This window comes from Electrophorus electricus, chromosome 19 (genome assembly GCF_013358815.1).
Source record: "Electrophorus electricus isolate fEleEle1 chromosome 19, fEleEle1.pri, whole genome shotgun sequence".
Classification (NCBI taxonomy): domain Eukaryota; kingdom Metazoa; phylum Chordata; class Actinopteri; order Gymnotiformes; family Gymnotidae; genus Electrophorus; species Electrophorus electricus.
This window is the reverse complement of record NC_049553.1, coordinates 14108471-14120766: the sequence shown is the minus strand read 5'-3', so window position 1 is coordinate 14120766 and position 12296 is coordinate 14108471. Positions and strand designations below refer to the sequence as shown.

General features: G+C 38.3%; 2 protein-coding genes across 2 annotated transcripts in view; both read left to right on the top strand.

Annotated features, from left to right (window-relative positions):
* The window catches only part of LOC113569016 (titin-like), a 74117-nt gene that overhangs the window by 10585 nt on the left and 51236 nt on the right, over nt 1–12296 (top strand). The window lies entirely within an intron of this gene.
* The window catches only part of LOC113568870 (Fc receptor-like protein 5), a 56294-nt gene that overhangs the window by 36960 nt on the left and 7038 nt on the right, over nt 1–12296 (top strand). Inside the window, exons 9-14 of the mRNA XM_035536578.1 lie at nt 1026–1298; nt 2460–2732; nt 3264–3536; nt 7300–7569; nt 10904–11176; nt 11441–11719. Of these exons, the coding sequence (XP_035392471.1) occupies nt 1026–1298; nt 2460–2732; nt 3264–3536; nt 7300–7569; nt 10904–11176; nt 11441–11719 (1641 nt within the window). The remainder of the gene's footprint in view (nt 1–1025; nt 1299–2459; nt 2733–3263; nt 3537–7299; nt 7570–10903; nt 11177–11440; nt 11720–12296) is intronic.

Below are 12296 nucleotides of genomic sequence, written 5' to 3'. Positions count from 1 at the left end.
GCAAAGGAAGAGAACAGAATGGAAAACAAAACTGGGAAGTAAACCGAACAAAGACATGAGACTCGGTAACCATGATGACAGGATGCTAGGGAGGGGCCAATCGCGACAATTTCATCTCACTGAACAAAGTGCTCCATTAGACACAAAGTCTATCTTAAGGTGTAAAGGCTTCTACTTGTGTAGTGTGAGACTCTGATACAGTCATCATTTTATATCAACAGTAAGACCCAAACCATCTGTGACGGTGCAGCCTCAGAGCTCTGTCTACACTGGAGACATCGTTACACTGAGCTGTAATATACAGTCGTCTGTAGGATGGAAGTTTCTCTGGTACAAATACAATGGACACCCAGGAACGCTGACCAGTACAGATGAACATTCCAAGACAATAAGTTGGATAGTGTCTTATGTAGGACGATTCAAGTATTATTGCAAGGCACAGAGGGGAAACTACCACACACATTACAGTGAGGTGGCTGAAATTACAGTATTAGGTAAGTTTTCCTTTTTTGTTTTCCTTATACTTTGGCTTTGAAATTATTTAGAAAAATATATGATGTTACATTTATAATTAAATATTGTTATTAATCATTAGATATACGGTGTATGTTGCAGAAGTATTCATTATGTTGGAAAGTGAGACCATAGGCTAAAAAGAAAGTACAGCCATCTGATCTAGCAGAGGTCACTCACATATTTGATATTAATCAGCAGTACAAATAGTTTAGCGATGATATACATAAGGAGGAGTAGCCAATCCCTAATATTTATTACTTCCATGAAGGTGCTAATTCCTGTATGCAAACAAAGTCAGTAAGAGCCAAAATACTCACAGACCAGTGGAGCCCTCACACTGATTGTATTGGGTGTTGTAGCTGTCTCACATCTACTTGATACAGTAGAAAAAGCAGCTCTAGTTTTGTGATACCAGTAGATTTATAGTACATAGACATGTGAACAGCTTCATCAAAGTATTACTATTTTAAGCAATGTTTTATTAGAAATATATTATTATATTTCCACAGCAAGACCAAAAGCTGTGGCCTCCATAAAGCCTGATCCACAGGTATTTGTGGGGGAGACTGTCACTCTCAGATGTGACATACAGGGAAGCAGCGTCTATAGGTGGCAGTACAGCTGGAAGAAAGAGGGTTCAGAGAGAACTATCAGTAGTGAACAGCAGTACAATATCGGTGGTGTTAAAGATTATCATGAAGGTGAATTCACCTGTAGAGGAACAGAGGCAGGAGGATCACGTTACTCCCACACCAGTGATGCTGTTACACTGACTGTATCAGGTGAGTGTGATCATGCACTCAGTACTTATGTATTGACAGAGTGATTAGACTGTCAACGACTGCTCTCAGTCCCACTGGTCACGTGGTACGGACCACCGCGTGATGTGGGAGTTTGTCTCTTTGTTTGTGACCACGCCCATGTTCACACACCTGTACCGGCTTCCGTGTCTAATGTCTGCGTGTATTTAAACTGTTGCAGGAGAGTACAGGGTTGTCCATCTTTTATCAAGTTCTTGTTTGATTATGTTCAACTACATTTTTAAATTCACGATAGTATCGCATGTTATGTTTGTAACCTGTTGTCCGTGGTCACCTACCTGGTTTTCTGTGAATGCTGATTTCACAACAGAGTTGCTCTAAAACCTAGTGTGATCAATATGATGTAGCACTAATTTCAGTTGTTTGTTTTCATCATCATTTTATTCTTCTTCTAAAATTAGGCTGTCCAGACACAAAACGCATGAAGCAATCAAGTGTAAATTAATCTCTGTGCTAGAGGTGTTTATCTTTTTATTATAAGCACAGAGGTGTGTACCTGGATATGCACATATATTGTGCACTAAGCAGGAGTTGGTTCAGCATTTATAAAACATCAAGTAGGAAAACAATATCACCCAGCAAGCAGGAACTTTGGAATACAAATATTTTACACTTTTTCAGTAAACACTGAAACTAAATACTGCGTTATACACAAAGCGTCTGACGATAAAGCTTCTACTTGTGCTGTAAATGAAGAAACTGATACATTCATCATTTCTGTAACAGAGCGATCAGGAGGCGGACGCATTCGCTGAGAAGAGTGAGATTTATTAGGGGCAAATCCAAAATCAGAGTAGTTACAATAGTCCAGGTTCAGAGATCCAAAACCGGGAATCTGAGAAAACATAGTAACAGGGAACAATATGAAAACAAAAATGGAAATAGGCTACAACAGAACAACGCAAAGGAAGAGAACAGAATGGAAAACAAAACTGGGAAGTAAACCGAACAAAGACATGAGACTCAGTAACCATGATGACAGGATGCTAGGGAGGGGCCAATCGCGACAATTTCATCTCACTGAACAAAGTGCTCCATTAGACACAAAGTCTATCTTAAGGTGTAAAGGCTTCTACTTGTGTAGTGTGAGACTCTGATACAGTCATCATTTTATATCAACAGTAAGACCCAAACCATCTGTGACGGTGCAGCCTCAGAGCTCTGTCTACACTGGAGACATCGTTACACTGAGCTGTAATATACAGTCGTCTGTAGGATGGAAGTTTCTCTGGTACAAATACAATGGACACCCAGGAACGCTGACCAGTACAGATGAACATTCCAAGACAATAAGTTGGATAGTGTCTTATGTAGGACGATTCAAGTATTATTGCAAGGCACAGAGGGGAAACTACCACACACATTACAGTGAGGTGGCTGAAATTACAGTATTAGGTAAGTTTTCCTTTTTTGTTTTCCTTATACTTTGGCTTTGAAATTATTTAGAAAAATATATGATGTTACATTTATAATTAAATATTGTTATTAATCATTAGATATACGGTGTACGTTGCAGAAGTATTCATTATGTTGGAAAGTGAGACCATAGGCTAAAAAGAAAGTACAGCCATCTGATCTAGCAGAGGTCACTCACATATTTGATATTAATCAGCAGTACAAATAGTTTAGCGATGATATACATAAGGAGGAGTAGCCAATCCCTAATATTTATTACTTCCATGAAGGTGCTAATTCCTGTATGCAAACAAAGTCAGTAAGAGCCAAAATACTCACAGACCAGTGGAGCCCTCACACTGATTGTATTGGGTGTTGTAGCTGTCTCACATCTACTTGATACAGTAGAAAAAGCAGCTCTAGTTTTGTGATACCAGTAGATTTATAGTACATAGACATGTGAACAGCTTCATCAAAGTATTACTATTTTAAGCAATGTTTTATTAGAAATATATTATTATATTTCCACAGCAAGACCAAAAGCTGTGGCCTCCATAAAGCCTGATCCACAGGTATTTGTGGGGGAGACTGTCACTCTCAGATGTGACATACAGGGAAGCAGCGTCTATAGGTGGCAGTACAGCTGGAAGAAAGAGGGTTCAGAGAGAACTATCAGTAGTGAACAGCAGTACAATATCGGTGGTGTTAAAGATTATCATGAAGGTGAATTCACCTGTAGAGGAACAGAGGCAGGAGGATCACGTTACTCCCACACCAGTGATGCTGTTACACTGACTGTATCAGGTGAGTGTGATCATGCACTCAGTACTTATGTATTGACAGAGTGATTAGACTGTCAACGACTGCTCTCAGTCCCACTGGTCACGTGGTACGGACCACCGCGTGATGTGGGAGTTTGTCTCTTTGTTTGTGACCACGCCCATGTTCTCACACCTGTACCGGCTTCCGTGTCTAATGTCTGCGTGTATTTAAACTGTTGCAGGAGAGTACAGGGTTGTCCATCTTTTATCAAGTTCTTGTTTGATTATGTTCAACTACATTTTTAAATTCACGATAGTATCGCATGTTATGTTTGTAACCTGTTGTCCGTGGTCACCTACCTGGTTTTCTGTGAATGCTGATATGTTCGTCCTTCGTCCAGCCTTACAATGGAGTCACTCTCTTAACTTTTTAAACTTTATTTTAATCATTTTAATATTTACAGAATAATTTGCAAAAAACCCCACCAAACAATTCACAAACCTAAATATTTCTTCATAAATTATTTAAATGAGAGCAATGGCATTAGAGAAGTGAGTGTGATCAATGTTCAGTAAACTCATCTCACCATGCAGTCAGTACATATGTATTGAGAGTGATTAGAAACACACATCCTAACAATGGAGTCACTCTATTAACCTTAATGTGATCAAAGAAAATATTTTATTTACAGTTGTTTTAATCATTTTAATTTTCTTCTTATAATAGGCAAAGTGAGCAAACTTTATAAACTTTATTTCTTTATAAATGATTTAATTGTGCACAGAGGTGCACAGAATGTGAAACATAAATTGAGCAACAAGCTGGAAATTTGGTATAAATTACTTCAATGACAGCAGTGTGATTAACATGATCCAGCAATGGGCAGTGTAATACATTTAGCTTTACTGCAAAATGTAGAACATTCTGGTGCTAAAACAGGGAGCCTGAGAGGAATTATAATGAGAGCATGTGGTTGTGAACTGGCTCACTATAATACACTCTTGACTGTGTAGAAACATGTTAAAAGAGACAGATAATGGCAAACTCTAATGTGGCATGAAAAGCCCTTTGATGCTGCATTCTGCTCATACTTGCTTATGCACATATTCTGTACACTATGCAGGATTTGGTTCAGCACTCATGAAACATCAAGAGGAAAAACAAGATCACCCAACATCAACTTTGGAATACAAATATTTTACACTGGTTACACAATTTTGATCATCTGAGCTACGTGTTGCCTACCAGGCCTCACCACTTGTTTTCACCTTTTTACAGGGTGACAAAAGTCGGCATTGTTGTGCAAGCTGAGACGTACAGTGTGAAATGCATCTGGGGAAGCAGCTAGTTAAGTGATAAATGTGGCATATGGTTGATGGTGCACTCAGTAGGTCAGGAATTAACACATTAGAGCAGAATTGGTGTAAATGATAAATAGGGTTCAACAATTTCTGTTGATGGTAAGAGAGAAACCCAGTAGTGACAAAGTGTTTAACCGATTGATAACAACATATTGCACGATACGTGTCTTTCATTTTGTTTTGATTCTTCCAATCCGACTATTTATTCAGAGGTTATACTGAAGCTTTCATGTTTCTCAAGTTTTCTAGTCTTAATTTTGTTACCAGCTTTTGTCTGGAGTTTTGTCTGATTCATGGTTTCATATAATTTATTTTAATTTGAAATACTGTGTGTTGAATCCATCTTTGTTCATATAGATGTGCCGGTCATTGAGAATCCACTTGTGCCTCAGTGTAGCTAAATAAGCACTATTTTTAGATGGTTATAAAGTTGGCAATGTTGTGTAAGTCACATATGTCTGTGTTTTATTTTAACAATCCATGTTTAGCCATATCTGGAACACCAGACATAAAAGAGAGGACAAATTGTTTGCAAAACATGAATGCATAACATAGACTCATAATGCCAACTAAAATATTACCAGTTTAGCTACTAACCCACTGAAAAAAAGATAATGGCAGTTTTGGCAATACACATAACACATTTAGGGCCCTTTAACTTATCCAACACATCAGAGTGGCCCACATGGATCTGACAGTGAATCTCAACTGCGTATTAAAAACGAAAGAACACCAGGTGAAATCTTGGCTGTGGGAGATGATGCAGACAGTATTCTCTGTATGTCAATGATTGAGTTAGACAAAAAGGAAATACATCAAAACGCAGCTCTGTTTTGGTAAGCATAACATCATACAGTATTTGAGAGAGCCCAGTTTAATTATCAGTGCCAGGAAGAGGGGAAAGTACAATGGAATTTATCATAGCTGTTCATAAATGATCAAAGCATTGAAATTTTAGCACAATATTGAAGAATTAATCAGGGAAAGAACAAAAGTTGGAAACAGACACTGACTGAACTTATTCAGGTAGATGCTGATTTAGCTCTAGCCTTGTCTATACTAAAAGTATGTTGAAATGAGACTGTGAAAAATCAACACGCTGTGTTATACTGTAGTGTAGATGCAGGAAAAACCCCTGACATGAAATGAGATGCCATCAGAAGCAAGATGACAATCAGAAATTCATCTCAGTATCAAAAGTATGAGAGATGTGACAAAAAAACTGTCAACCAAATCAAACAGAACCTGTACAATAAGACCGTGGTAGATGTCTTGTAGGGAAGAAACTTTCATGGAAAAACTTCCCAGGTAGAGACACTGTGTGCCATAAATGTTGCATAAATTCTGCTCACTCTGTGTCTCAGGGTGAGTGTGACACATAGTATGAGGACTACCCTTCACTTGGAGAAGTGTTCTCAGCTACTACTGAGTAGTTGTGCTGTGTACAGAATCAAGCATTTAACTCTCTTCATCCTCTTTTTGAACCTATAGAGATCAAATTCAAGGAAGTAGAGCAGGTTGAAGCCTATAAATATATGGGCACAGAAATAGATGAATTTTTGTCCTTCTCCCAACATGATGATTTTGTATATATGAAATATCAACAATGCTTAATTCGTTGATTAAATCCCTTGTTGAATCAGATCAACTTTGCAATATTACATCCTAGTGCACCTTTCTCACTGCCAAGAGTAAAACCAGGTGAGAATAAATAATCAGAAAGGCAAAGTCCACTATCAGAGCTGTACAGATGGTGTGTTGAGAGGAAAGATGCTGCTTCCATAATAAAGGACCCTACACATCCCCTTCACTGCTCCTTTCAGTGACTCCCATTGTGCCGTCACTATAAAGTTTCACTGGCAACAGCAAATTATTTTAAAAGTGAAAAAAGAATACTGTTATTTTGAACTTGCAATCAGAGACAAACATCTTCATAATGAATTTGCTTTCTTAAAATTATGGTGATCAAACTGATGTGATAGTACAATGTACAGTTTGCTTTCAATTGGACATTCCTGATACACGATGCATGAAAAGACCAAGTGTAAATAGTCTCAATTTATTCATATATCCCTTCCTACTCCACTGGCACTTGTCTCTCATTGTAATACATCATTGTTTTTATACATACAGAGATTGGTGGTGCTTATATATTGTGCATAAGCAGGATTTGGTTCAGTATGAATGAAACTTGGAAAAGCTGGTTAAACCCAGCAAGCATACATTTTGGAATACTTCATACCTGTTATGCAACTTTGATAATTTTAATAATAAATTATACGTCCAACCTTCACCACTGCAGCTTTTTTAGTATCTGAATCTAAATGAATTCACTGAATCTAAATGCCACATTAGGCACAAATGCTGCTATTTCCACAAATAATAAAGTTTCCCCTCGTGTTGTAAATGGAGATTCTAATACCTTCCTCATTTCATATTAACAGCAAAACCCAAACCAACTGTGAAGGTTAAGCCTCAGACGTCTGTCTACACTGGAGACACTGTTACTCTAAGCTGTGAGGTACAGCAGTCTACTGGATGGATGTTTTTATGGAACATTTACCCTCAGCAGCCAAAATCATGGACCACTGTAAGAAAAAACAATATAATGGATGTGACAGTCTCTGAAGAAGCAACTTCAGAATATGGTTGCGGTGCACGAAGGGGACAATACTACACACATTACAGTGACGTAGTCAAGATCACAGCAGCTGGTAAGTGATGTTTTATATTTTCATCTGCATAGTGATTTATGTATCTGCACTTTTGTCTCTACAAGCCCCTCTGCCACTCTCTTCCTGAAGTCACACACATGCATCAGTGTTGAGATTTCATAAATAAGCAAAGGCAGTATTCTGATATTTGATATTGTACATTGACGGAGATATAAATGTAACTGTTAAATGTAGACCACGTGTACCTAATAATGGGTATATTATTTAACCCCATACACTACACTGTGAGATACAGAATAGCAGTACTATAAGTTAAGGAATAATAAAGCAATCTATGTTCTATGAGATCTATGAGATATTTTCATAGATAAATATAAAACTTTCATAAATTGTCCATCCAAATTGATAATAATTGGGCACCACCCTGATTACCAGGGAAAATGAAATCATTTAAATTAATGTATTAATGATTATTAATTCAGTCTCAACCCATAAAGGTCACCACTTCGATAACATGATGTCTCATCTACCAAAAAGTAGAATACCACTCTTTACTCACAAGAGTTATTTCTAAGGGTATATTTATTGGATAAACAGAAATAGGAGAACATGCATATAAATCATTGATTACGATTCTACTAATGACCAGAGGTACTGAGTTCACTAAAATCGTTATATTACAAAATATGTAACAAACACTGTAACGGAAACAAATTAACTCAAAGTAGATTCATGTGGACTGAAGTGGCTAACTGATAAATAAAGAAAAAGAATGGAAAGAAAATCAAATCTGTTTAAGTAACCTGTGAGAGTGATTAACAGGGCAGAGCATGCTTATCAAACAATACCAAACAATACTATTTTGTTTATCAAACAAAAAAAGAAAATGTCTGTCCTTATGACTCGTTCAGCTTGAAGATGCCAAACCATCTGGATGGCACTGAGAGAGAATGTGTTTTTTAGTGTACTGCTGGCTTTGCCCTGCACGAGTGTTGTAGGCCAATGACAATGAAATGACTAGGTTTTCTTGATCCATGGGATTGGATTTCTTGGCAGTGGTGGGTGCGAACCAGCAAACTACCAAGTACAAGTCAAGTACCTTAACCACTAAACTACCACGTGAAATTATAGAGAGATGAAAGGTGGAGAGAGAAACTGAGAGAAAAAGAAATGGAGAAAACGAGTTGTCAGAGAGCACATGTATGTCCAGTAATATCCATGAGCTCTATTTTAGTTATGATTCTTAGAACCCAAAGACCTCCTTGACATCTCATATTTCAACATGGGAGCACAATTCCTTCCAGATATTGCAGAATATCATCCCTCACTGGCCAAAAGAAGCAGTTATGTCTTACACGGCTCATAGTTTGGACAAGAGTGCAGTTCTCTGTATCCACATCTTCAATTATTCCTGGATACACATTCCTGTTATATTTTACAACACATGTCCGCTGAGTTTGTCTGTGAGATTGGTGACCAGAGAAAGAGTTGCTTTTGTATCCTTATTAACGAATAAAGAAAATTTTTCACTTTGTATACATTTTGCAAATCCTTCTTAGCTTTAAAAGACACAAATGTCATAGTTATGCTTCTGTCTTAGAAAAGCATAACCATATTCATTACATCATTCCAATAAGCCATTTTTACAAAAATGAATGGCAGAATTGTTTTATTTAATTGTTTAATCCGATTATAGCAATTCCTTGTCCACCAGATATAGATTATAGGAGTAATAGTATACCAGTTCCTAAGGCAACATGATATTAACACCATTAAATACATTTTATTCTGAAGCATCTAGAAGACCCTACAGCATATGCATACTTGCTTTTTGTTGATTTTAGTTCTGCATTTAATACTCTCCAGCCTCATTTAGTGTTGGAGGAATTGAAGCCAATGAGAATTAAACCTTTCATTATTTACTAGTACCATTCTTTTGGGTCAGGTTGCATTCAGCTTGTGAAAGTTAAAAGCAACTGAAAATGCCATTTGATAGGTCAGTTAATGACTCCTTAGTTATTCTCAAGTGAATATCTATAATGGGGCTCAGACCCAGATCAGATGACACCAACAGTCTACTGGGTGAGCTACCACGCTTTAATGATGGTGGCCCGTGTGCAAAACAGTTAGATCTTAGAACAGGCAAAATGAGAGGAAAAACTAAACACCACACCAAGCATGGAATAAGGGAGAACAAAGCACAACACGGGAAGAACGGCAACCCCGATGACCTGGGGAAAACCAAACTTAAACTTCCCAAACAAAACCAGAAAACAGGGAGGAACTTTAATGGCTAAGGGGAGCCCTGGGAGAGAGACAGACTTGAGAGGGAAAACTGGAGAGGGGAGGGGACATGTAATAACAAAGACACCCTCACAGAGCTGAAGAGAGGTGCAGCACAAGGGCTCACAGACCTCAATACCCAAAAGTTACCAGGTAGGAGCTTGGCTCAACACTTTAGCAAAGACCCCACACTGAGTGACTGGGTCACTGAGTTTATATAGGTGTAGCCCAGCCTGATTAGTAGTGTGCCTGACTCGCGGCCTCCCTCTGGTGGCCGGAGGGGGCCTCGGCCTGGTGCCAACCCTTACAATATCAGATTGTATTAACTTGTGTACCTGAAATTCCTATATGCTGTATTTCATTTTATCACACACCCCAAAAACTTTCTCTACCACCTGCCCCTCCCCCCACAAAAATAATTCCTGCAGGTCCCACTGATTCATCACATGTAACACTTACACAGAAATATAGATCCCCAAATCAAGACAAAAAGTGCAATTATACAACATGACAATATATGAAAAAAATACTCAGCAATTACTCCTATTCACCAAATGAAGTATGTGCCATGTGTCTATTGCTCACACTCAATTTTGACTACTAATTTGTTTGTTTTTTTTACAACCTGTGCAGTATGTTTCCACCACGCTTGGTTTAACGGAGTAATAAAATCAGTACATCACTGAATTCCCCAAAAAGTTTTCCTTGTCAGGATTCCACCTTTGTCACATTTGTAAACGGATCTTGATGTGGCCTTAACATTTCCATGTTAACCATTGTGCTTAGATATTAGATGAATAATGTCATTGGCTGAAATTTGAGATGAATAATTTTATTGGAATTCAACACCCGCTCTTGTTTATATTAGTAATGCCTAATGCAATTTGGGGAGGTTATTTACAACATTTATTTGTCATTTTCACAATTTGAGAAAGTCTTCATGTTTATCTACTGTTACATATTATTTCTTTTAGTAACAGTTAAAGGTTTAGAAATAGCCTTCTTTCTGTTTTCCATTATCTGCATATACATGAAAACAACTTCACCAAAAAAAAGCAATTATTCAGTGGTTTTGATGATCTTTCCACAGCGAGACCAAAAGCTGTGGCCTCCATAAAGCCTGATCCACAGGTATTTGAGGGAGAGACTGTCACTCTCAGATGTAACATACAGAGAAGAGGCGTCTCTAAGTGGCAGTACAGCTGGAAGAAAGAGGGTTCACTCAGTCCTGTCAGCAGAGAACAGGTGTACACAATCAGTGGTGCTGAAGAGTCTCATACAGGTAACTACACCTGTAGGGGAACAGAGGCAGGAGGATCCCGCTACTCCCACACCAGTGATGCTGTTACGCTGACTGTATCAGGTGAGTGTGTTCAACCCTTTAGTTATTATTAACTACAACATAATATGACTACAGATGACACTAAATATCTGCAGTCCATCCGTCTGATTTACCTCCACTATCAGCCTCAGGTCACCATGAGATCAGATCTGTATCAGCACTTTGGCTGAGATGTTACATCCTAATAGATTGTGTCACTCTGTTATATAATGACTGTGGTAAAGCGTCTGAAAGCAGCATGTGAACTTAATTTATGAGCTGAACCGTTTGTTTCATTTCCATCAGCAGTGAAACCTAAACCTGAACTCACATCTAGCCCTCAAGGAGCTGCACTGATGGGAAACCCAGTGACTCTGTACTGTAAGCTGGTGCAGTCTGCTGGATGGAGGTTTTACTGGTCCAAACACACACAGAACCCTGAGAATGAGACCAACACTGCAACACACTCTTACACCATCAGTGCAGTGAAGCTTTCTGATGGAGGCCAGTACTGGTGTAGAGCTGGCAGAGGAAATCCAGTCTACTACACAGACTACAGTGATGTGCTCTGGGTAAACATTACTGGTAAGAGAGTTTCTGCGATAGTGATACTGTATACAGCTGAACATACAAACAACATGCAGATAACAGTGGTGGCACAAGGCTGGTTTTGGCTCAGAGGCTGATATCTGCACACTCTTAGTAAACTACATAGACAGTGTGAGAGGCTTTACTAAATTCCAGCTACAGAAATAAGCAGGATTTCCCAGTGACATCATGTACGAGGTAGCACCTGCATGAGTGAGGGAGCAGGACTGCTGCTTTTACACTGGAACAATAGAGTTAAGAAGACAATACAGCTAACATTACACTGTGTGAAGACAATGCAGTTAACAATACAGTGTTAAGAAAAAGCTGTAGAATTAAGCACTGCAAAAAGGCTCAGAGTGAATAGAGAGTGTGAAGAGATGAGAACTGAGCTCCGGTGTGTACAGGGTTTGTTTAGGGGTAAGGTGGTTAAATACAGAAAAACCATCATTTAGTTATTTTAAAGTACTGTAGAGTATGAATGTCTGAGTATTTTCTATCAGTTAAACTATCAGTTTTCCTATAGTACAGTGAACAGTTCGTGTATGTGGCATAAGTTTAACAGTATTGTGCA